Genomic DNA, 26,810 nt, shown 5'->3' with positions numbered 1-26,810 from the left:
CTGTGTGTGTGTGTGTGTTTGTGTTTATGTGTGTGAGAGAGAATCATTCTCTAGTTTATGCCTCCTTTGGAGCTTTCTCCAATGCCTTCAGATATTTATGTGTGTGTAGAGGTTCGAATTGCTGACCTTTCAGTTAACAGCCAAGCGCTTAACCACTGTGCCACCAGGGCTCCTCCATGTGTGTGTGGTGTGTGTATATACAGTGAAATTCACATAACATACAATAACCCATTTTAACGTGTACAATTCAGTGCATCCACAATGTTATGCAACCACCGCTTAGATTAAAAAAATTTTCACAATTTCAGAAGAACATTCCGTATCCATTAAGTGTACTCTCCATTACTTCCTCCCCCCATCCCCTGGCAACCACTAATCTGTTTTCCATCTCTATGAATTTACCTATTCTGGATATTTCTTATAAAAGGAATCATACAATACGTGACCTTTTGTGCCTGGCTTCTTTCACTTAGCATGTTTTGAAGGTTCATCCATGTTGTAGCATGTATCAGAACTTCATTCCTTTTTATGGATGAATAGTATTCCATTGTATGGATATACCACAATTTGTTTGTCCATTTACCCATTGGTGGAATTCGGATTGTTTCCATCCTTTGACTATTATAAAGAATGCTGCTATACACATTATTTATAATAGTTCACTTTCCTCCCACTAATTTGATGTGCCAAGTTAGTGTATGTATTTGGATCTGTTTCTAGGCCCAAGCCATGCCGTTTGCATTCATGGAATAACCTCCTCTTGGTTATTGTCATGGATCGAACTGTGTCCTCCAAAAATATGTGTATCAACTTGGTTAGGCCATGATTCCTAGTATTATGTGATTGTCCACCATTTTGTCATTTGATGAGATTTTCCTACGTGTTGTAAATCCTATCGCTATGATGTTAATAAGATGGGTTAGCGGCAGTTATATTGATGATATCTACAAGATTAGTGTCTTAAGCCAATCTCTTTAGATATATAAAAGAAAGAAGCAAGTAGAGAGACATGGAGACCGCATACCACCAAGAAAGCAACACCGGGAGCAGAGAGCATCCTTTGGACCTGAGGTTCCTGCACTGAGATGCTCCCAGACCAAGGGCCTTCCTCCAGAGCCGAAAGAGACAGACTTCCCCTGGAGCTGCTGCCCTGAATTCAGACTTCTAGCCTACTAGACTGTGAGAGAATAAATTTTGTTAAAGCCATCCACTTGTGGTATTTCTGTTATAGCAGCACTAGATGACTAAGACAGTCATGATGTATTATATTTTTAATGTGATATTCAATTATATTTGCTAATATTTTATTTAGGATTTTTGCTTCAATGTTCATAAGTGAGATTAGTCTATAGTTTTTTGTGTGAAAATGCATGCAATCTTTATTGGGTTTACAGATCAATGAATTTGCTTCATTAAAATATTATGGAAGTTTTTCTTCTTTTTATATCTCTGAAACAGTTTGAGTAGCATTTGTATTATCTCATCTTTGAAGGCCTGTTAGAACGCCCTATGAGACCAGTGGGGCTTGGTGGCTTTTTTGGAATTAGTTCTTTGATAACTTTATTTCTTCCATCTTTTAAACATTCTCTCTCTTCCAGGGTCATTTGGTAAGCTGTATTTTCTAGAAAATTATCCATTTCATCCAGGTTTTCAAATGTATTTCCATGAAGTTGTACAACTTAGACTTTTGTGATATTTTAGAATATCCTCTGATTCAGTGATTAATCCCCCATTGTCATGTTTCAAATTGTGTTTCTGCTTTCCCTCTTTTATAATGATTAGATCTATTTTGGAGCCCTTGTGGTACAGTGGTTAAGAGCTCAGGCTGCTAACCAAGAGATCAGCAGTTCAAATCCACCAGCTGATCCTTGGAAACCCTATAGGGCAGTTCTACTCTGTCCTATAGAGTCACTATGAGTTGGAATGGACTCGACGGCAACGGGTACAGGTAGATCTGTTTTGTTATTCCAAAGAACTATCTATCAGTTTACTATTTGGTTTCTAACTCAATTAATTTCTTCTTTTACCTTTATTATCGCCTTCTCTCTGCTTTCATTAGATTTACCTTTTGTTTTGTTTCCAATTTTTTGAGATAGATATTTATTCATTCACTGTCATTTTTATTCATATAAATATTTAAGCTATAAATTTTCCTTTAACTTTTGCTTTAACTATATCTCAAAATTTTTTTGTAGTATTTTCATAGTCATTACTTTTTAAAATAAATTGTGCAATTTTGATTTAAAATTTCCGCTTGATTGAAGAGTTGTATAGTAATTTTTAAATTTCCAGATGGAAAAGATCTTTTGCTTTTTTAATTTTATTTACATCTAGCTGTATTGTATTGTGATAAGACAATGTTGTTTGCATTGTTTCTAGTTCATAGAAGTTGTTGAAGTTTTCTTGGTGACCTCATATATGGTCAATTTTCATGAATGTTCCATGTACATTTGAAAAGAAAATGCATTCTCTTGGATGAGAGAGGAATCCTATATTATCCATAAGATCTACTGTGGGATTTTTCATATTTTTATTTTTGGCCCATTTTCCCTGTCTTGCACAGTCTCCTCTAATTAATGTGCTTCCACATATTTCTCTTCTTGTCTCCTGTATTTAGGCTATATGAAGTTTACTGCTGTGCTATCTGGTGTATAGTTGTGAATAACTTTTATATCTTTACTGTGACTTATGGCCATTAGTATGATAAAGTGTCCTTTTTTTGTCTCATTAAGTGCCCCACCTCCAATTCCATCTTGTTAGATATCAAGTTCCCAATCCATACTTTCCTGATATGAACTTGCCTGGTATACTTTTACCCATTCTATTAATTTCATTGTACATTGTTTTAGGAGTGTCTCTTACAGAATAGAGTTGAGTCTTGTGTTGTAAGCAACCTGAAAATCTTTCTTTTCATAAGCTAGCTAAGATCATTTACCTTTATTGCTACAACTAAAATGCTTGGTTTTAGTTCTGTCATACTATATTTACTATTCATATTATATTTACCATCTGTTTTCACTACATAGTGTTTTCTTTGCTTCTTTTAATTTAGAAAACAGAAGCAGACTGCCACATCTTTCTCCTGTGGAGTGGCTGGTGGGTTTGAACTGCCGATCTTCGGGTTAGCAGCTGAGTGATTAACCACTGCACCCCAGGGCTCCTTATTAGAATGATTTCTGTTTTTGTTTCAGTGGTTATCTTTCCACGAATATCTTTATATTGTTGTTGTTGTTGTTAGGTGCCATTGAGTCAATTTTCATTCATAGTGACCCCATGTGACAGAGTAGAACTTTTCCATAGGGTTTCCTTGACTGTAATCTGTAAGGGAGTAGATTTCCAGGTCTTTCTCCTGTGGAGCCACTGGGTGGGTTCAAACTGCCAACCTTTTGGCTAGCAGCTAAGTGCTTAACCATTGCACTACCAGAGCTCCTTAATATTTTTATATAATGACTGCTTTTCTTTACTTAGGCTTTTCATATCTGGCTTGTCTGCTTTAAATAACATCTTTGGCTGTCACCTACAGGTGACAATTTCTTTTTCCATGTTTTTCCACTTTGTCAGAGCATATAACATCTACATACTTTTCTTCCACTGTTATCCTCACCTTTGGTTTGTCTAAGATCTTTAGTTAAATATACTACGTGCTCACCACCAGTTCTTTTACAATTTCCTTAATCATTTCTTAGTTGAAGGCTATCTTCTAGTAGATTTCTCAGGAAGGACCCATGAGAACAATATTCCATGAATTCTGGCATGTTTAAAATTGTTTTTCTATAAACAAGCACATGAAATGGTGCTCAACATCATTCGTTATAATGGAAATGTAAATCAAAACCACAATTAGGTATCGCTTCCCACCCACAAGAATGATTATAATAATAATAATAAAAAAACAATGGAACATAACAAGTGTTGGCAAGGATGTGGAGAAACTGGAACCCTCATACATTGCTGGTGGGAGTATAAAATGGTGTAGCCTCTGTGGAAATCAGTTTGTTGGTTCCTCAAAAAGTTAAACACAGAATTACCATCTGACCCACAATTCCATTCCTAGCTATATATCCAAAATAAGTGAAAACAGGTATTAACAAATGCTTGTACCTGAATGTTCATAGCAGCACTACTCACAATAGCCCAAAAGTGGTAACAACTCAAATGCCCATCAACTGAGGAGTGAATAAACAAAATGTGGTATATCAATACAATGGAATATAGAAAGGAATGAAGGACTGATACATTCAGCAACATGGATAGATCTTGAAAACATTATGCTAAGTGAAAAGAATCCCAACAGGTCACATATTGTATGATTCCACTTATAAGAAATATCCAGAATAGGTAGATTGGGGGTTGCCAGGGGCTGGGAGATGGAAGAATGAGGAGTCACTATTTGATTACAGGATTTTATTTTGCAGTGATGGAAATGTTTTGGACTTGAATATACATTTCACCAAAGAGCACCTTCAAATGGTCACCAAACACATGAAAAGATGCTCATCGTTAGCCATTAGAGAGATGCAAATCAAAATCACAATGAGATACCATTTCACTTTTACCAGGAGGGTGCGATGGTTAAGGTTGTGTGTCAACTTGGCAGGGCCATGATTCTCAGTGGTTTGGCAGTTATGTTAATGTGTAGTTTGGCAGTCATGTAATTATGTAATTTGGCAGTTATATAATGATGTATTCATCCTCCACGATGTGATCAGCAAAGCAGTTGTAAGGGCAGTTGCCTTGGGGATGTGGCCTGTGTTCAATATCTATATAGACATTCTGGCAAAGCTCACTTGCTTGCTTTGGATCCTGCATCCAGTTATCATCTGACCTCCAGGACTTGAGTCAGCTGCCTGCCATATCACCTGCCAATCTTGGGATTCGTCAGCCTCCGCATCCCATGAGCCAATGGCCTGATGTCTGACCTGCTGATCTTGGGTTGGTCATCCCCTGCAGCTATGTAAGTCAGGAGATGCTTCCAGCCTAACACCTGACCCATAGACTTGGGACTTGCCAGCCTCTACAACCCTGTGAGACATTTCCTTGAGATAAATATCACTCTCTCTCTCTGTGTATATATATATATATATATATATATATATATATACACACACACATATATATACTTCAGTGGTTTTCCCCCACGTCTGTCAGTTTGTTGTACTGTGGGGGCTTGCGAGTTGCTGTGATGCTGGAAGCTATGCCACCGGTACTCAGATACCAGTAGGGTCACCCATGGCAGACAGGTTTCAAGTGAGCTTCCAGACTAAGGAAGACTAGGAAGAGGGACCCAGCAGTCTATTTCTGAAAAGAATTAGCCAGTGAAAACCTTATGAATAGCAGCAGCACATTGTCTGATATAGTGCTGGAAGATGAGCCCCGCAGGTTGGAAGGCACTCAAAAGACAACTGGGGAAAATCTGCCTCCTTAAAGTAGAGTTGACCTTAATGACATGGATGGAGTCAAGCTTTCAGTACCTTCATTTACCAATGTGACATGACAACATCACTACCAATAGATCAAGTATTGGTTAGAAGCGAGGCTCTGGTTGATTGCATGTTTGATAGTTTTCTACAATTTTGTCAGAATGAGAAGTATAGGGAAGCTAGTAGGTTGGTTCTACGTTTGCTAGACAAAATGGTGAAAGAAAGAGATGAGCTTGGGGCTTCAGAGTCACAGATCAAGTGCCACATGAAAGACTTCAAAGTTTCCATTTGTGCCCTGAAAGAAAGCCTTATTTCTTGTAGTAACAGAGCCAATATTGCCAAAAGCCAAACCAAGAATCGTATCATAAAAGTGGCTGAATTACAATGTCAATTGAATTACCAATCTCAAATGGTGTCTGAAGTTAAAGTGAGAGCATTGATTGGGACGAAATGGGACCCTGAAACTTGGGATGGGAACATATGAGCAGATAATCAGGAAACTGGGGACACTGAGCCCCTAAATTCCACTGAATTGCTCCTGCCAATAGAACCAGTCCTCTTACTCCCATCTGAAGAGATTGCTCCATCTTTGTCAGCTAAGACACCCACAGAAGTAGAACCATTATCCCTTCCACCCCCATCTGATGAGATTAACCCAGCAGTGCCTGAAGAGTCTTTGTCTTAGGTGCCTGGGGTGACACCTGGGGCATTGCCTGGGGAATCGCCTGAGGTAGATGCCTAACAAGACGTTGCTGAACATTCCCAGGACCCACCTCCACCACCTGTTTTTGCTTCTAGACCTACATCTAGACATAAGTCCCAGCAAGCCCGGAAAGGTGAATGAAGTACAAAGTGTGACCAAAATGGAAGTTCGCTACAATTCAAAAGAACTTCTTGACTTTTCTAATATGTACAAACAGAAACCTGGAGAATATGTGTGGGAATGGCTACTCAGGGTGTGGGATAATGGGGGTTAGGAAAGATCTAATAGTTTATTTGGTTTGTTCACTGAAGCATGGATTATTCAGTGGCCTACACTAGATAAGTTGAAGAACCAGGCACACATTGGTATACTGTAGAAGAAGGTATCCAAAGGCTTAGGGAAATTGACATGTTAGAGTGGATTTATAAGGTCAGACCCACAGATCCACACACGGAGTACCCAGAGGACACAGCTTTTACCACAACTGTGAGGAACAAATTTGTGAAGGGAGCCCCAGCATCCTTGAAGACTGCTGTGATTGCTATTTTTTGTAAGTCAGATTGGACAGTGGGAACTGCCCTAACTGAATTAAGACACCTAACTACAATGGGGCTGATTGGACCCCATGGAGGTATGGGCCAAGTGGCAGCACTCAACTGACAAGACAAGGTGGGTATGGTTACCATAATGGACAGTGGAGTCAAAAGAGTAATCAGAATAGTCTGACTCATGTGGACTTATAGCATTGGCTACTTAGTCATGGTGTCCCTAGGAGTGAAATACATGGGAAATCTTCTAAATATTTACTTGATTTGTACAAGCAGAAGAATTCCAGGTCAAGTGAATGGCAGTTTAACTAGAATTGCCAGAAGAGAGAGTCATGGCCCCTCAATCAATTCCTAGATTAGAGCCAGTTTACAATCCACAACCCTTGATTGAAGGGAAGGGTGGGTCCCCTTGAGGAAGGACCCCACTACACTGCCAAAAATTTATACTGTTTATCTTAGCCTTCCCCAAAAGGATCTATGGCCTTTTATGAGAGTGACTGCTCACTGGGGAAAAAGAAATAATTAGACTTTTCAGGGATTATTAGATACTGGTTCTGAACTGTAGGGGACCCAAAACATCACTGTGGCCCACCAGAGTGTGTGTGTATGGAGGTCAGGTTGTTAATGGAGACTTAGCTCAGGTTTGTCTCATAGTGGGTCCAGTGTGTCCCCAAGCCCATCTTGTAGTGACTTCCCCAGTTCCAGAATGTATAAGTGGAATAGATATATTCACCAACTGGCAGAACCCCTATGTTGGATCCCTAACAGTGGGGGTAAGGGTTATTATGGTTGGAAAACCCAAGTGGAAGCCATTAGCCTCTACCTAGGAAAATAGTAAACCAAAAGCAATACCACATTAGTGGAGGGATTACAGAGATTACTGCCACCATCAAGGACTTGAGGGATGAAGGGATGGTGATACCCACGACATCCCCATTCAATTTGCCTATTTTGCCTGTGCAAAAAACAGATGGATCTTGGAAAATGATAATGGATTATCAAAAATTTAACCAGATGGTAACTCCAATTGCAGCTGCTGTTCCAGATGTGATTTAATTGCCTTAGCAAATTAACACATCTCCTGGTACCTGGTACGCAGCTATTGATTTGACCAATGCCTTTTTCTCAATTCGGGTTTTGAAGAAACACCAGAAGCAGTTTGCCTTCAGATGGCAAGGACAGCAATACTCCTTCACTGTCCTACCTCAGAGGTATATCAACTCTTCAGCCCTATGTCATCATTTAGTCCACAGGGACTCGATTGCCTTTCCCATCCACAATATGTCACATTGGTCCATTATATTGATGGCATTATGCTGATTGGACCTAGTAAGGAAAAAGTCTTAATGACTCTGGAATTATTGGTAAAACATTTGTGTGCTAGAGGGTGGGAAATTAATCCAACAAAAATTCAGATGCCTTCCACCTCAGGGAAATTTCTATGAGTCTAGTGGTATGGGGCATGTTAAGATATTCTGTCTAAAGTGAAGGATGTTGTTAACATCTAGCGCCTCCTATAACTAAAAAGGAGGCACAATGCCTCATGGGCCCCTTTGGATTTTTGAGGCAACAAATCCCTTATGTGGGTGTGCTACTCTGGCCTATTTATCAAGTGACTTGAAAAGCTGCTAGTTTTGAGTGGGGCCCAGAACAAGAGAAGGCTCTGCAACAAGTTCAGCCTGTCATGCAAGCAGGTCTGCCACTTGGGCCATATAATTTGGCTGATCTAATTGTGCTTGAAGTGTCAGTGGAAGACAGATGCTGTTTGGAGTCTTTGGCAGCCCCTATTGGTGAATCACAATGCAGACTCTTAGGATTTTGGAGTAAATCCCTGACATCCTTTGCAGATAACTACTATCCTTTTGAGAAACAGCTTTTGGCTTGTTACTGGGCTTTAGTAGAGATTGAACACTTAACCACGGGCCACCAAATTGTGAGCTGCCATCATGATCTGGGTGTTGTCTGACCCAAAGAGTCATAAAGTCAGACATGCACAGAAGCACTCCATTATTAAATGGAAGTGGTATATATGAGATCGAGCCTGAGCAGGACCTTAAGTCACAAGTAAGTTGCATAAGGAAGTGGCCCAAATGCCCATGGTCTCCACTCCTGTCACATTACCTGCCCTCTCCCAGTTTGCACTTATGCCTCATGAAGAGTTCCTTATGATCAATTGACTGAGGAAGGGAAAACTCGTGCCTGGTTTACAGATGGTTTTGCGTGATATGCAGGTACCACTTGACAGTGGACAGCAGCAGCACTGCAGCCCTTTTCTGGGACCTCCCTGAAGGACAGTGGTGAAGGAAAACCCTCCTAACTTTGAGCAGTGCACCTGGCTGTTCACTTTGCTTGGAAGGAGAAATGGCCAGTTGTATGATTATATACTAATTCATGGTCTGTGGCCAATGGTTTGGCTGGATAGTCAGGGACTTGGAAGGTATACGATTGGAAAATCATATACAAGGAGGTATGGGGAAGAGTATGTGGATAGTCCTTTCTGAATGGGCCAAAGAAGTGAAGATATTTGTGTCTCATGTAAATGCTTACCAAAGGGGGACCTTGGCAGAGAAGGATTTCAACAATCAAGTGGATAGGATGTGTTCTGTGGAAACCAGTCATCCTCTTTCCCCAGGCACTTCCGTCATTGCCCAATGGGCTTATGAACTAAGTGGCCATGGTGGCAGGAATGGAGGTTATGCATGGCTGCAGCAATACAGACTTCCACTTACTAAGGCCAACCTGGCTACAGCCACTGCTGAATGCCTAATCTGCCAGCAGCAGAGACCAACACTGAGTCCCCGATACGGCACCATTCCTTGAGGCAATCAGCGACAACCTGGTGACAGGTTGATTACATTGGACCTCTTCCATCATGGAAAGCGCAGCATTTTGTTCTTACTGGGACAGACACGCTGGATATGGATTTGTCTTCCCTACAGGCAATGCCTCTGCCAAAACTACCATCCGTGGATTCAGAGAATGCCTTATCCACCGTCGTGATAACCCACACAGCATCGCCTCGGATCAAAGGACTCACTTCATAGCAAATGAAGTGCGGCAATGGGCCCATGTTCATGGAATTCACTGGTCTTACCATGTTCCTCATCATCCTGAAGCAGCTGGCTTGACAGAACAATGGAATGGCCTTCTAAAGACAAAACTATGGTGCCAACTATGTGGCAACTCTTTGCAGATTTGGGGAAATGTTCTCCATGAGGCTGCATATGCTCTAAAACAGCATCCGATTTATGGTGCTGTTTCTCCCATAGTCAGGATTCACGGTTCCAGGAATCAAGGGATGGAAATGGGAGTGGCACCACTCACTATTACCCCTAGTGACTTACTCACTAAATTTTTGCTTCCTGTCCCTGTGACCCTATGCTCTGCGGGTCTAGAGGTCTTAGTTCCAAAGGGAAGAATGCTCCCACTTGGAGATGCAACACAGATTCCACTGAACTGGAAGTTAAGAATGCCACTTGGCCACTTTGGGCTCCTCACACCTCTGGATCAACAGGCAGAGAAAGGAGTTACCATACTGGCTGGCGTGACTGACCCTGACTATCAAGGGGGAACTGATGTTGCATAATGGAGGTAAAAAAAAATCTATTTTTGGAATACAGGAGATCCCTTAGGATGTCTTTTAGTTACTAGCATGCCCTGTGATTAAACTCAACAGCAAACTACAGCAACTTAATTCTGACATGACTACTAATGGCCCAGACCTTTCAGGAATGAAGGTTGGGCTACCCAACCAGGCAAAGAACCACGACCAGTTTAGATGCTTGCAGAGGATAGTGGGACTACGGAATGGGTGGTAGAAGTTCTAAATACCAGTTACGACCACATGATCAGTTGCACAAACAAGGACTGTAATTGTTATGAGTATTTCTTCCCTGTATGTGTGCATCAAATTTTTTTTTTTCACTTATAAAATATAAGATGTAAATGGGGCTACTGTGTTTTTGGTTATAAAATGTAAGATATAAATGGGGCTAGTGTGTTTTCATTTATACGTGTGTTAGTTGGACCATGTTAGGTGCAAGTATGACTTTGTAATTGTCTTTCTTTAGAGACAGTGTATGGTTTAAGAAGATGTGTACAGGTGCCAAGTTGACAAGGGGTGGACTGTGATGGTTAAGGTTGTGTGTCAACATGGGTGGGCCATGATTCTCAGTGATTAGGTAGTTATGTAATGATGCAGTTTAGCAGGTATGTAATGAAATAATATGGCAGTTATGTAATGATGCAGTCATCCTCCATGATGTGATCTGATGTGATCAGCCAATCACTAAGGGGAGTGTCCTCGGGGATGTGGCCTGCATCCAATATGTATATGGACATTCTGGCAAAGCCCACTTGCTTTCTCTGGATCCTGCATCTGGCTCGTCATCATCTGGCCTCAGCTTTTGATCCAGCAGCCTACCATCTTACCTACTGATCTTAGGATTTGTTGGCCTCTACAGCCTGTGAGCCAGCACCTTGCCGTCTTACCTGCTGATCTTGGATTTGTCAGTCTCTGCAGCCTGTAATCCAGTGGCCTACTGTTTGACCTGCCAATCTTGATTTCGTCATCCCCTGCAACTACGTGAGTCCGGAGAAGCCTCCAGCCTGATGTCTGACCCACGGACTTGGGAATTGCCAGCTTCTACAACCACATGATCTATTTCCTTGAGATAAATCTCCCTCTCTCTGTTTATATATATACACATACCTTCACTGGTTTTGCTTCTCTAAAGAACTCTGCCTAAGGCAGATGGCTAAGATCAACAACAACAACAACAAAAAATAGAAAATAACAAATGTTGGCAAGGATGTGGGGAAACCTGAACCCTTATGCATTGCTGATAAGAATGCAAAATGGTACAGCCATTGTGGAAAACAGTGTGGCCATTTCCTCAAAAAACTAAAAATAGAACTACCATGTGATTCAACAATTCCATTCCTAGGAATATACACAAAAGCCTTGAAGGCAGATACTCAAACAGAGACTTGTACACCAATGTTCACTGTAACACTCTTCACAATAGCCAAAAGGTGGAAACAACAGAAATACCAAACGATCTAGCAATCCCGCCCCTAGGAATGTATCCTAGAGAAATAAGAGTTGTCACACAAATAGACATATGCTTACCCATGTTCACTGAGCATTATTCACAATAGCAAAAGGACAGAAACAACCTAAGTGCCTTCCAAGAGGTGAATGGATAAACAAATTATGGTACATACACACAATGGAATACTATGCAACATTAAAGAACAATGATGAATCTGTGAAACATCTCACAACATGGATGAATATGGAGGGCATTATGCTGAGTGAAGTAAGTTAATCTCAAAAGGAAAAATATTGTATGAGACCATCATCATAAAAACTTAAGAAAAGGTTTACACACAGAAAAAAAAAATCTTTGATGGTTACAAGGGAGTGGAGGGGTGTGGAGGGGAAATTACTAACTAGATAGTAGACAAGTGTTAACTTTGGTGAAGGGAAAGACAACACACAGTATAGGGGAAGTCAGCACAACCTGACCAAGGTAAAGTCATAGAAACTTCCGAGACACATGCGAACAACTTGAGGGACCGAGTTATTGGGGCTGAGGGCTGGGGACCATGGTCTCGGGGAATATCTAGGTCAACTGGTGTAATATAGTTCATAAAGAAAATGTTCTACATCCTACTTTGGTGAGTAACGTCTGGGGTCTTAAAAGCTCATGAATGGTGAGCTAAGATAAATCTATTGATCCCAACCCATCTGGAGCAAAGGAAGATGATGAAAACAAAAGACACAAGGAAAATATTAGTCCAAAGGGCTAATGGACCACACAACCACAGCCTCCATCAGCCTGAGCCCAGAACAACCAGATGGTGCCTGGCTACCACCACCAACCACTCTGACAGGGATTACAATAGAGGGTCCCAGACAGAGGGGGAGAAAAACGTAGAACAAAATTCAAATTCACAAAAAAAGATCAGACTTAATGGTCTGATAGAGAGTGGAGGAACTTTCGAGAGTATGGCCCCCGGGCACCCTGCTAACTCAGAACAAATCCACACCTGAAATTCACCTTTCAGCCAAAGATTAGACAGGCCTATAAAACCAACCATAATACGCATGGGGAATATGCTTCTTAGTTCAGTCAAGTATATGAGACCAAATGGGCAACACCTGCCCAAAAGTAAAGATGAGAGGGCAGAAAGGGACAGGAAACCTGGACGAATGGACATGGGGAGCCCGGAGTGGAAAGGGGGTGAGTGCTGACACATTGTGCAGATTGCAACGAATGTCATGAAACAATTTGTGTATAAATTTTTGAATGAGAAACTAATTTGCAATGTAAACTTTCACCTAAAGCACAATAAACTTAAAAAAAGAAGAAGAAAAAAAAAGGTGGAAACAACCTAAATGCCCATCAACAGATGAATGGTTAAACAAAACGTGGAACATACATACAATGGAATACTACTCAGCCGGTAAGAGAAATGAAATCTTGATACATGCTACAGTATGGATGGAGCTTGAAGACATTATGCTGACTGAAATAAGTCAGTCACAAAAGGACAAATACTGTAGGATCTCAGTTATATAAAAAGACAAAAAAAAAGGCAAATTTATAGAGACCAGAGTTTATTTGTGGTTTAGGGCCAGAGGGAGGGTTATTGCATATGGGGTAGTGAGTTTTGGTTTTGGTGATGGAAAAAATCACACTGATTAAGGGTGGGGTTATTGTAATTGCTATCAATAAGTTGTATACCTGTAAAAAGTTGAATTGGAAAAAGTTGTGTGATAAAATATATTTACAACAATGACAAAAAAAAAAGTAGTTGCTGCTGAGGCTGTTTTTGTAAAACCAAACAACTCATGGGATTTGGTTCCTTGGTTTGGAGGTTTAGGGTCATGGTTTCATGGGACATCCCAGTTAACTGGCCTAATAACATGTGTAGTGCTTCTTTTCTACATCCTAAGGAGCCCTGGTGGCGCAGTGGTTAAAGCAATCGACTGCTAACCAAAAGGTTGATGGTTTGAAACCACCAGCGGCTCTGGAGAAAGATGTGGCAGACTGCTTCCGTAGAGATTCAAAGCCTTGGAAACCCTATGCGGTTGCTATGAATTGGACTTGACTTGACAGCAGTGGGTTTGGTGGGGTTTGGGTTCTACCTCCTAGTTTGCTGAGTAGTTCCTGTGGCCTTAATAGCTTGCTAGTGGCCATCCAAGGCACAACAATTGGTCTCTATTCGCCGAAGCAACAGAGGAAGGAGAGTCAGGAATAGGAGGAGCAAATGGAATGCGGGGCTAATTGCCTCCATATGAAGGACTGCCTCCTTTGCCATGAGACCAGAGGAACTGGATGGTGTCCAGCTACCATTACTGAATATTTTTGTCAAAGATTCTATAAGAAGTATCCTGATCAAAAGGGAGAAAATGCAGAACAGAATCTCAAAATCTCAGAGACTCTAGAATTTCTGGCACATGGAGGCTGCATGAACCCCTGAAACTACTGCCCTGAAATAATCTTTAAACTTTAAACCAAAAATATCCCCTGAAGTCTTCTTAAAACTAAACAATAGTTTAGCTTAACTAGTACAAAATGTCTGCTTTGAGTATTATGCTTTTTATGAACTATCTAAATGGGATCAAATTGACAACAGCAACTCTAAAGATTAGATAAACACCTTAGGGGGGCAGTGAGTTTATGTTAGGGGTGGAGGAACAACTCACAAAAGGAGGTGAGAATAGTTACATAACTTCAATGTCACTGAAACGTACATGTAGAAACTGCTGAATTCATGTATGTTTTGCTGCGTATACTCTCAACAACAAAATAAAATTGTTTTAAAAAAGAAGCTTTCGTTTCTCCTAGCTCAATTTTTACATACTCAGTAGATCCATATTTTATTTTATAGCTTCTGTCATTCCTCTTTTGGTTAGGAAAGTCTCCCCAACCCCTAGGGTGTATGTAGTCTTTTAAGTTTTCTTCTAAAATTTCTCTTATTTTCCCCTACTGTTAATGATGACACGTATAACTATAATAGAACATATTTGCAGCAAATAAAGCTTGATTTTAATGACACATTTCCCTGATTTTTTTTTTAATTTAAATTCTTTAGGCTTCAGCAGCTTGCTAGTGGTTCCTGAGAGCCTTCTGAGCTCCAACCGCCCCTCTGTTACCTCACTGTAAAAGGTAAAAGCAGCAAAGATGGAAACATTAGCGTGCTGTTTCCTCAGCTTTCATAATGGCTGACCCAGTGTGCCACTATTATGTTAAATTAAGAAAAGCCTCGACACAAAAGAACGTTTTGGGAAGGCCACTGTAGCAGGTATCGGTATCTAAAGACGCAGTTGTAGCACTAAGATAAGCGACAGTGAAGAAGGAAACATGTACTTTGGCTAACTAAAAAGGAGTAGGAGATGGACAGATAGAAGATGCTCAGGTGAGTACAGATGCGAACAGAAGAGATGACAGAACTAGAAAGATCAAGATGCTAAATTTGATTAAAAAAGAAAACAAATGGTGTCCAGTGAAGACAGAAGTGATCCTGTTACAGGGATGAAAAAGGTGAATCTCAGTAACTCTTGAGAAGGGGAAAAAAGCAGAAGAAAAGCCAAAAGGCATCTACCACAAAAAAGGCCATGTTCTAAGTTTGAGAATACCAGATTTTATTTCAGAAAAACTGAAGGAAAAACATGGTTAATATATTAATCAACGAGCCCTGGTGGCGCAGTGGTTAAAAGCTCTGCTGCGGACCAAAAAGGTCGCAGGCAGCTCGAATACACCAGCCGCTTCTTGGAAACCCTACGGGGCAGTTCTACACTGTCCTATAGGGTTGTTACGAGTCAGAATCGACTTGACGGCAATGGGTTTTGTTTTTTGGTTTTATACGGAAAATAAAAAGGCAAGAACAAAAGGTGTAACAACAGCAGAAACGTGGGCCCTATTTTCCAGAAGTCAGGCTGTAGGGTTCAGCCTATTAGCAACACTTTGAAATGGAAGTGAAAATTCCATCTTGCAAGATAAAAGAGATTAAGATGAGGAGATGTTTTCTAATTTGACATTTTCAGTTTTAAAAACACTTGTCTTTATAGCTTTGATATCTTTTAGCTTTCTGGTTGACCCTGGAGGTTGTTTATATTCTGAACAAAGGGGACTTAAAGCTGTGTTTGCTCCCATTCATGGATCTAATTAGGCATGTTGCCCTATCTATAATAAATCATGGCTTTAGTTGTTCTTTGTTAAGGTAGTCAGAGCCTTCAGGCATGACTGGGTTATTACAATGTACTCTCAGAACTGGGGATGAATTATCCTGATACTGTCAGTCGCTTGATAATTTTGTATCCCAAAAGCTCTCCCTTGGTTGTTTTGTACTGCACAAAGATGACATTTTACTCATGTTTGTTTGCAGACATGATTCACATTTTGCTATCTAGTGCATAAGGAAATCATTCTAAATTCAGCAATAGTGCCAGTTTGACTAAAAAAAAAAAGGTTATTTTCCATATCCACAAAAACGTTAATCAGATTCTCGTCAGAACACGTGTAAGAACTGGTTCTCATTGGCACGGCTCTTGATGTCAGATTACTAAAATAATCTGTGTCTTGTTGTGGGAACATGAGTGCATGCAAAACCTCCCAAATCACATGACCACCTCTCAGCCCACACTTCTTCATAACACTGAGAAATTATTTGTATTTTGTGGTAATGAATGAGTGGCAGGAACAGCAGAATTTCAACGTGACCTTTCTTTATTCGATTAAACATATTCTCTCTATTTATTCTTAAAAAAAACTAATTTAACTTAAGCAGCAATAAACCATGATAATTTAGAAAGCATGTTGAAATTGAGAGTGAGGAGAAATGTTCTCTACATAAACCACACTGTAAACCATAAAACTTATTTTTGTCAACTGCTTCTCATGACAGTGGCTAGGAACTTGACATTTCTACTACAGTAGGCAAAAGGGATGTAAAAGACACCCTCCCACACACCACATCACATCTCTATTTATATATCCAAACTAAAAGCATTACAGCTTTAAAAAAGTGCTGGGTGTACTGTGTGCAGTTACACCAAGAGCTGCAAATTGACACCAACATCACCTTAAACTGGTTTATCTGTGTAGCAAGGCCACTGCTGGTGTTCTTCTGCCCCGCAAGCCACACTCAACGGATCAGGCTTAGCTCACCGAGAGAAAATCACTGCACTGTAATCTAAAAGGTGGGCAACTTTTCAATGAACTCTGGTGAAAACAAGACAAAATAATATTCTCTGCCAGATTATGAAACACAGTTGACGTATCCATATGATTGCATTCAATACCACTTATCCATTTCAAAATGTATGGGCTGTGTTCGATTACTTATGAAAATGAGTGGTGTGAAAATTTACAATCGTTTGAAGCAGGACATTTTAAAACCAGAAAAGGGTTCTTTAATATTATATTACAGTAAACACGAACATGACAGAGACATGGCTAACTTTCTGATCTTATCTGAGGTATACATTCCATACAGCCGACTAGATTCCAGAAGTTTTCTAATGAAAACTTCCTCTCTCCACGTAAAGATCCTAAGAAGTTAGGGCAATCTGGTTCTTCTCCCTGCAGAAAGGGTATTTAGTTTGGGATGTAATGTTTTAAAACAATAATACAAACCTCCTGGGAGAATACCACAATAAATGTCTCAAAAACCACTCAGTTAATCCCAGGGTATAATCTGGCTGTTTTAAATTACTGCAGGGAATATTAAGGGCCTTAATGACACTGGAGCTGCATAAAGCCAAAGAAAGCTAGAAAGAGAGGCCAAAAAGATGAGCTCAGACAGAGCCAGCTAAAGTGACAACAAACATGTGGCTGTTTACTAGGATTGGCGAGGTTTAGTCTGCAGATGTTTGTGGTCTCTAGAAGGTTCCAGAGGAATGAGTTGTTACGAAGATTTGCAGAGTTTGATGAGAGCAAGATTCTCCTCGGAGATGGCAGGCCCCGGGACAGGGAGGCCCAATGGTACCGACAGAATTTATAGATTTCTGTGGTCAGATCATACCCTACTGGACCCACAATGTACATCAACAAATTAATATTGTACGGATGTCATTTCAAAGCCTCCTAAAGATGAGAGTCATTATTGAAGCCATTAGAGCACAGATGGTTCAAACTATATGCAGATATTCATACTTGCATTTTTGCATTATAGTTGCCTTTTTTTTTTTTGTTGAACTGTAATGAATTGTCTCATAATCTATTCCATCTTCTTGCCATTAGCAGGCTTTGAATGTTCACAAATAGGAGCAAAGAACTCATTTTCCAGAGCTTTAATCACACAAAGAGGGAATGCCTAATTCTCTAAATGAAATGGTCTGTGATCACTGAAGCAGAGATTTAATATATCACAGCAAATTAGGTAGATTTTAATAAATTACTTATCTCCCTGAATACTTTACATATGCTTAAGAAGGAACATAGCCTGTTTGCAAACAGTGAAAACCCATAGCCTATAAAAATCCTTTGAAGAAAATGACAAATAAAAAAGTAAATTAAAAAATGAAATGCATTATATCCTAGCCCTCTAGAGACAATTCCTTTGCAGCATTGATTCACAGCTCCATTAAAAATATCAATTAAATCCTTCAGTGAGATTGGGTAAAGGCTAGAAAATTAACTTTCTGAGCTGCTTTTCGAGTATCTGGGTATCCAGATACACCCAAGCATTGTACAAGCTTGATGTAAATTTAAAAAAATGATAAAAAGATACTCCTTTCAGGTCTAACAAACCATATCAGAATCTGAGTCACATTTCTAATAATTTCTATGTCATAAACTAAGTTTTCAAAATGTAAATTATATATATGTGTGTATACACACACACACAATACACACACACACACACACACACACACACACACCTGGGTCCCATATCACCATTACAAATAGATGAAAATAATATGAGTAGGAAGAACTGTAATTTTTAAGAAATAAAAACAAAAAATCTGCAGTAATTTAATAAGTTGGTGCCATGTCTCGTTCTTTATATTTAATTGATAGGAACTGCATGCATCAAAGAAACGCATACTGAGCTTTAATGTGCATAAAATGGATATTAGCATTTTAAAGAGGAAGATTAACACATTAATCCAAGTAATTTTCATATATTGCTTCTAATAAAATCTTCACAGTATAAAACTCTTAATGAGGGCAATCATAGGCACCCCAATTAGTGGGATGGTTAGGGATCACATAAAAGTATTTCTTTTTCATAGATTTTCTAAGATTTATACTTTTTGCTTATTAAAAATGGGAATTGCATTGCAGTTCTTCATAAGAAAATGTTGAAAATGCAAATAGACTTTCTCAGGCTATCATGCAAGGTATAAATTATTGAGAAGGTGTTGGCCATTGTGGAGAACTTAAATCCTGAGGGATGGCAGTCATGGGAAAGAGGGAATAGAGAAATAAACCAATGAAAAAGTATACAGAACTTAACCACTTCAAACCAGGCCCCCCTTCCCAGTTTCCCATCAATTATAGATTACATACGCCAGAGTAATTACAAAAGTCTCATGGCGGAGCTTTCAAGCGAGCATTTACTCAGGAGTGAGACAGTTTCCTTCAAGCCTCCAAGTCCTCTCTGTATTCCTCGTAGACAGACCGGAGGGCATGGAGTGCTTCGACTGTTACCCTGAGCTTGCCAATACCTTCACCATCTGCTCGTGCATCAAAAACTGCGGAGAAAAAGAGCAGTATGTGTTAATATTATTCAATAGATTGTTCTTCAGATAGGCTAGTGAAACAGTAGTTAAAAAAATGAAAATAGCTCTACAAGAGTCCAAATTTCACTGCTCTCTCAGAAGTCTCAAAAACAAAGCTTGTCATGTGTGCATGAAGAGACACATTTAAAATGTATTGCATAAACATGTCCATACTGTTTGTGGAGCGAAAACTAACGATCTAATCCTGACGTTTATGTAGTGATAAGGGACAGGGATTCCCACGCAGAATCAGAATTTTTGAGCTGGTAAGAAATAAAAAGTCTAAAAGGGATCAAGATATGACAACGAAGAAGCCTTTCTTCTAACGTATAGTGTTAATAACACAAATTTCAGAAAGGCAAACTGCTGCACGTGATCATAATTTAGACTGCTTATTTATCTTTCTAAGAAAAACATTCTGTTTAAAATAAATTTTATGTGAAATTGGAGAAAGCTAAGATGGCACACCCAGGAATCTGAAGGTCTGTGGATGGGCTCTGAGGTTCTATGAACTGATGTTGCTGGAAAGCGGATGTAAACTTTTGAGTGTACATTGGCTTTTCTTGGAAAAAGGGCCACAGCGTTCAGTGGTGCTCCGAAGGTAGCTCTGAAGCCTTGGGCCTGCACTGACCCCAGTGGCGGGGGCTAGATGGGATGCAGATTCAATAACCGAGACCCCTATCCCTCTATGGACAATGATACTCGCTAGAGACTAAAGGCTAGAATCTTGGACTTTGTAAGCTTGATAGCACTTATGAGTTTCCTGTTTATATTCCTTGTGGTTTTCCTTCGACTTTAATATGTGTGTGTGTTTTAATTCCAAGAAAATGTGTAAGGAAACCTTCAAACAAAACTTGCTGTGTAAGACTTCGGTGAAGAAATGAGCAGGCAGGGAGACTGCAGTAGCACAAGCGGTTCCCCAACTCATTTCCCCTAAGTTTTTACCTCTTCTTTGGTACGGACGTCTCACTTCTATGCCTGGCACAGGACAAAGCAGTAAAATTCTGAGCTGACCAATGGCTAATTTTTTGACTCTTTCCCAAAACGAAGCCACAAGCTTTGTACAGCTGCGTATGTCAGATCAGTGTGGTCATATGTGGCCTCACCGAATGATAGACGGGTAGCTAAACAGAACTGACCGGAAAAAAGATTAAGAACATAAAGCAGAGATCATTTTGGATATTTCTGTCAGACTGTCTTGGTCCCGGAATCTTTAACAGGGTTTAGGTTAATATTTTAATCCTCTCATCGTTTTCTTCTGTACTTGTCAAACAAAGTTGTGACCCAGTGCTGTGTGGTTAGAGATATCGCGTGCGTTTTCTCGAAGGCTTTGTCAACTTAACAAATGAGACTAGGAATCGGCCTCCTTTCTCTCTTTATCGCATATAGCCCAGGCCATCCCTGATCATGGTTAAAAATATATATATCTGATTCATAAAGTACAATTTCTTCAGTATGTTTTACATGTATTATATAAAAAAGGGTAGAAGTTAAGCACTGTTGGGAATCATACCTGGTGAGGTGAAAATCCAGGGAATACATTTTGTCAGGAATCTCTTACTACTCCCTGAGTCCTGATGGCAAACCAGTGACTGAAGCTACTGAGTTATTTGCAGTGACTGTATCACTGGATTTTAACACTGGATTAAAGAGAAGCCTTAAGACAGAGACTTTAATTATCACTCAGAGTAACAGGCTAAAGTAAAGTGATTTAACTGGAAATAAGGCTTGACAGCATGAGGCTTCCATAAACATTAAAAAATCCAAATGGCCAAATTTTTATCACACCCTCCACCAACGCTAAAAAATTCCTTGTGAAGCTCAATTAATTTGTAAAATTTCTGTTGTTTCAAAGAAAGGCAGAAGAGAGGGCAGCGGCGGATGTGTAGAGAGGCTTCTGGCTTCAACAAAAAGCCAGCCTGAGCTTGCAAAAGATTCAAGTAATGTGTGACTTGATGTCCTTGCAGCCAGCAAAAAGAAGGTTTTAATAAAGTGTTGGGATTCCAGCAATTGTTGGTTGTACAAACTGAGCAATCTGTCCTCCCATACCATCAATATTTTGCTCAATGATGTCTCTCCCTTCCTGAAACATGTCAGTGAGGTCGATATTAGCAATGCCGATGTCCTCACACTCCAGGTCCTGTTCATCCTCTGGAGGGTCACTGACCACGGTGAAGCGAAGACTGAGAACATAGAAAGAACACAGAGAATCACCACAAAGTAAAAAAAACATCACCACGAAACAAACTCCCAGATGGATTTTTATCACCAAGTACGACATCTCTAAGTTTCCAATTATCCCAAGAAAAACAAAGTTATATTCATTTAGATAAGTTATTTTGTGAATTATTGGAATTATGACAGCACACTCAGCCTTCAAATGAACATTAATTCACTTTTCTAAGAACTGATTAACATTTATCTCTAGAATCAGAGAAAATTACTAGGCAAAGAGAAGGACCACAATGTTCACTTGATTATATACTATCTGATTACATTCTGACACATTTACTTTTAAGGCTAAAAGGATAAAGTGCATAAATACCATGGAGGTTATGTCAGCATTTTCTGAAAAAATGCAACAAGGTTTAGCACAACTTTGGAGTTGCTACTAAGCAATTAAACCAAGTGTACGTATTCTACAAAATGCACGGATTACGCTCTCTGGGTAGCATTCTGACTCATGTTAGATAAATGTTGTAGCTCTGCCCAACAGCTATATCAAATGTTTGTATTACTTCAGCAATCTTTTTAACTTTCAATCATAGCATCCAAGTTTTATTTTACTTTTAAACACATAATTGTAGGGTTCTGATGGAACTGATTTGAATTAGTGGCTTGTGTTGGGGCCAAACACACTTGGATTGACCAAATGACAGGAATTTACAGTTAAGAACTCTTTTGATATGTCTTGGCAGGATAGCTTAAACCATGGATGCTTGTAAACTACAATTTTAAACTTTTCAAAATGTATCCATCCCAAATCAGAAACAAAACGAGAAACATAAAAATCTAAGTCTCTGAGAAATCATGCCTTGAAAAATACTCAACAGGAAAATCCTTTCAAAATTCTTAGAGGTAAACAAGACAATATTTTTAACTAATTTGCTGAAAATAAGTATTGAACATTTCATTCTTTTATTAAGTTTCTGCTTTTAGCTAGTGATACGTTTTGGTTAGAAAACAGAGATCCCTAAGTAGAAATCAAAGTTGACACTTATTTACACAATAAGTATTCATGAAGAGTGTAGATCCTGGCCTGTAAGTAGATACCCAAACCAAACCCATTACTGTTGAGTTGATTCTGACTCACAGCAACCTTACAGAACAGAGTAGAACTGCCCCACAGGGTTTCCAAGGCTGAAATCTTTACGGAAGCAGACTGCCACATCTTTCTCCCGCAGAGCGGGTGGTGGGTTCAAACCACTGACCTTTCAGTTAGCAGCCAAGTGCTTTAACCATGGCGCTACCAAGGCTCCTATAAGTGGCTAAGATGCATAGGACAGAAGGATTAAGATGGAGTGGTTAAGAGCATCCAGTCTGGGTTCAAATTCCTGCTTTTCTACTTATTAGCTTTGTGACCTTGGGCGAATTACTAAACCTCTTTGGTCTCAGTTTCCTCATCTGTGGAATGGGGATAATTACACCCACCTTAAAGGGCTAATGTGAGGATCAAATGAGATGATACATATAAACAGTGCCTGAAACACAGTAAGCACTGAGTAAATGTTTGCTATTTTTATTATTACCATTTTCTAATATTGGTAGAGCTGCTTAAGCTTCTTCATTTCTAAGGGGAAAGAAAAAGAAGGCACGGGAAAAGCTTGTTTCAACTGAAAACTCAGTTAGGTTCCCAAATTATACACTGACTTTATCGCTCAATTAAATAAGAATAATGATGGTGAAAAAAATTATCCAAAAATGAATGTGCTTAGAAAAGTGGTAATTAAAAGTGATACATTTTTTTAATTAATTATTTTTGTGGTGAGTACACATATACCATTATGCCATTTCAACATATTTTTTATATGTACAATTCAGTGACATTAACTACTTTTATCATGTTAAAAATGATATTTTGATGCACATTTTATATCAGGAGACTTACAGAAAGATGGAGGCTACACAGATTGTAATAATAATGTTAAATGTTATCCTTATATGTGCCTCATATGAGTCAGAATCAGCTCAGTGGCAATGGGTTTTGTTTTTTTTTTTTGTATCTAAGGATCATATACACATCACTTTACAAATACAGGCTATTATCTCCATTGAATAGGTGAAAATTCTGAGACAAGAAAAAACAAACAAAAACCTTCAAAATGTCAGAGAGAGGGCTAGAAATAAATATAAAAAAATCTATCTGGCTTTAAATTCTATAGAGAGCAAAATGAGATGACAACTATAAAATTTAGAAACTATAAAGCTAAGCTAAGAAGGGAAGAAAGGACACTAAAATAATTTAAAAACCACACACACACACCCCTCCTCTTACATCTTACCTTTCATCCTGCCAAAACACGTTCCATGTCCTCAAGAACCTTAGTCGAGTCTGAGGACCAGGACACACACATGAAGTAGATGCCAAGTAGCCATGTGGATGGAGCTAAAGACAGAAGTGCTACCTCAGCTGCTACTGCCTCCCGCTCCCACCTCCCCATCCTGCATCTCTTCACTGCTCAGCAAGACCCAGCCTTGCTAGCCTCCCTTGTCAGGACCTAGAACACACCTCTGCGTACTCCTCCACGCCTGGAATTCCTTCTGCCTGGAAAGATCTTCCTGAGAACTGGTGATGTGATTGGGACCTCTCATCCTTCACTAACCAGCTTAAATGTCACCTCCTCAAGATTTGCCTTCCTTGTTATTTTATGTCTTAGCACCTTGTTTAATTTTCTCTTAGTATTTATCAAAATATGTAATTGGTTTATTTGTTTACTTGTTATTGCCTGTCTTCCTCAGTGGGATACAAACTCCATGGGGGCAGAGAATTTGCTGTCTTGTTAGCCATTTTACTCCTGATACTCAGGAGAGGATCAATAAATATTTGTCCAATTACTCTGTGAGCTGCAAAATGAGAGCCTTTGTTGAAGGCTGGTACAGTTGGGGAAGGTTTCCTAGAGAAGGTCCACCTTGGGCTGGGCCTTGAGACTTAGATCTCAAACATTACTTGCTGTTATTTAGGAAAGCAGAAAGTACTAAAACTTCTTAAACCATGTAATGTGACTTTTACGTCTTTCCTCATTCTGAACGAATCCATTTTTATGTAAAACAGGAGTGAGTCTTCTGTAGTGGATCCTGATGGCTATGTTAGATCTGTTCAATAGAACACTGTTAAAGGGAGAAATGAATCCAAAAAGGAACTGTAAGTCAGTGTCAAACCCATGACTTCAAATATATAAATTTTAAAGTCCCATTTTAATGTGCTGTCTGCCTTGTTTAGTGACACTTGTATATCTGCAAATATAACATGGTGCTGGTGGTGCAGTGGTTAAGAGCACAGGCTGCTAACCAAAAGGTTGGCAGTTTGAATCCACCACCGCTCCTTAGAAACCCTATGGGGCAGTTGGGTTGCTATGAGTCAGAATCAACTTGACGGCAATGGGTTTTTATAGGATGTTTACAGTTACTCTGTATGGCAGGCAGGACCACTATATTTCTAGCAGGAAAGATGCCCAGGGAGGTTACATATCACTCAGAGTCACAGAGTGAGCCAGAGAACCCAGGTGTTCTGATTCCTCATCTTGCACCTTTGCACCACACCATGCCACAGAGAAACATCCACTTTATACAAACCATCAAATAATTTAGAGTGCTTAAAATGTACCTTTTATTAGGCATCTCTTGCTTTTGCAGTACAGCTTTTAAGACTTCTCTCTTTGCTTGGTTGTTTTCTTTATCCACGTAGATCACTAGATAATAATAATAATAATAAAAAAAAATCCACAAAAAGAAGGCACTCAGGAATACGCTCACATTAGAACCGTTCTGTATTTTTATGAATAACTGTTTTTAAAGATGCAAGTCATGCCAGCTCACTTGTATGCCTGGGAAAAGGAAGCAGCTCTGGAAATCAGAATCACATCTGAATAGTCATGTGATCTAATGTTATATCACTAGCAGGTTTATGTGCACACTGTCAGAAAGGATACAAGCAACATCTAAGAGTGCCACATGGCTGTCACTGCCTGTTGATGGCACTGGCAGTCATGATGGTAAAAGCCAGCATTTTATTGCTTTGTATTTGAGGGATTTACTGCATTTTCTTTCACCCAAGGAGCGAGTGATAATGATAATGTATGGCAGAGTGCTTGTCCTTCCTGACAGCCTCGGTAATTTAATCCTTCTCTCCTGCTACAACATGCAATAAAAGAGGCATCTAGTGTATTGGGTTGAGGAAATCCACAGGCTGACGTTTGCTGGTGCTTGGGTGGGAGTATGGGAGAGAAATGCGGAAGAAGGGACGGAGAGGATTTTTCCGGTGTGGAGTTTGTCTTTGGTTTTTAAAGGCATATGTTGGACTGCAGGAATGTGGCCAGACTTCACTTAACTGAAATACTGTATTAGAGAACTGATCTAATAACCCACCAGGAAGAAGACGCTTGAAATTGTAAGCATCTGCACTTTGGGAAAACGGCATCTCAGAGGGCGAACACTCCAATTTTCATCCGGATAATCTTTTTCAGCTTGGCAGACTTTCAGCCATGCCTTAGCTTCTGAAGACATTTCTTTTTCTGATGCCATTTTGGAGGTAAAGGCTCCCCTGTGACCAGATCTCAACTTAAGAGATTATCCCTGATCAAAAGTACACAAAGGATGAAAGATACCATGACGATTCGAAAGCCAGTTCTCCTCGGGCTCCGCCAGGAACAGACGTATTTCATACTGAGAATGTTTCCCTGGACAATTTCAGTTCAATCCCAAATTATGAATGCTATCAACTCATTGAATTGTTTGGCTCAGTTGAGCAAATATTAACTGAGTGCCAAAGAAGTACTCGGCACTGATTTAGGCACATGGGGTGGGGGATACGAAGATGTCTGTGTAGGGGTGGGACAGTGGTTTAAGAAAAGACAGAAGTAAAAATCATTGAAGATGCTTTGGATAACCAAAGTCAAACAGTGACTCCCAGCTTATTGTTGTTTGCACAATACTACATTAATAAACGTGACTAATTATATAGGTGGAGCCCTGGAGGCGCAGTGTTTAAGAGCTATGGCTGCTAACCAAAAGGTCGGCAGTTCAAATCCACCAGCTGCTCCTTGGAAACCCTATGGGGCACTTCTACTCTGTCCTATAGGGTCCCTATGAGTTGGAATCCACTTGACAGCAATGGGTAATTATATAGGTTACTGAGATTAACAGACCAGCATGAAGGGTTCAGGGTATTTTGTAAATACAGT

The 26,810-nt window shown here is 39.7% G+C and overlaps 1 protein-coding gene across 3 annotated transcripts in view; it reads right to left on the bottom strand.

Annotated features, from left to right (window-relative positions):
• Window positions 1-18,665: 18,665 nt before the first annotated feature.
• RPGRIP1L (RPGRIP1 like) overlaps window positions 18,666-26,810 on the bottom strand; it is a 118,796-nt gene continuing 110,651 nt past the window's right edge. For 2 of the 3 annotated variants that reach the window (XM_023726898.1, XM_023726900.1), the window contains 3 exons: window positions 25,235-25,319; window positions 21,460-21,593; window positions 18,666-19,383 (listed from right to left, as the gene is read on the bottom strand). In XM_023726898.1, the coding sequence (XP_023582666.1) occupies window positions 19,271-19,383; window positions 21,460-21,593; window positions 25,235-25,319 (332 nt within the window). In that variant the 3' untranslated portion in view covers window positions 18,666-19,270. Of the gene's footprint in view, window positions 19,384-21,394; window positions 21,594-25,234; window positions 25,320-26,810 lie in introns of those variants that run through there. The other variant, XM_023726901.1, reaches the window with a different exon arrangement.

Source organism: Trichechus manatus, unplaced genomic scaffold, assembly GCF_000243295.1.
Source record: "Trichechus manatus latirostris isolate Lorelei unplaced genomic scaffold, TriManLat1.0 scaffold00014, whole genome shotgun sequence".
Classification (NCBI taxonomy): domain Eukaryota; kingdom Metazoa; phylum Chordata; class Mammalia; order Sirenia; family Trichechidae; genus Trichechus; species Trichechus manatus.
Note: the sequence above shows the minus strand (reverse complement) of the source record. Positions and strands in the feature narration are given on the sequence as shown.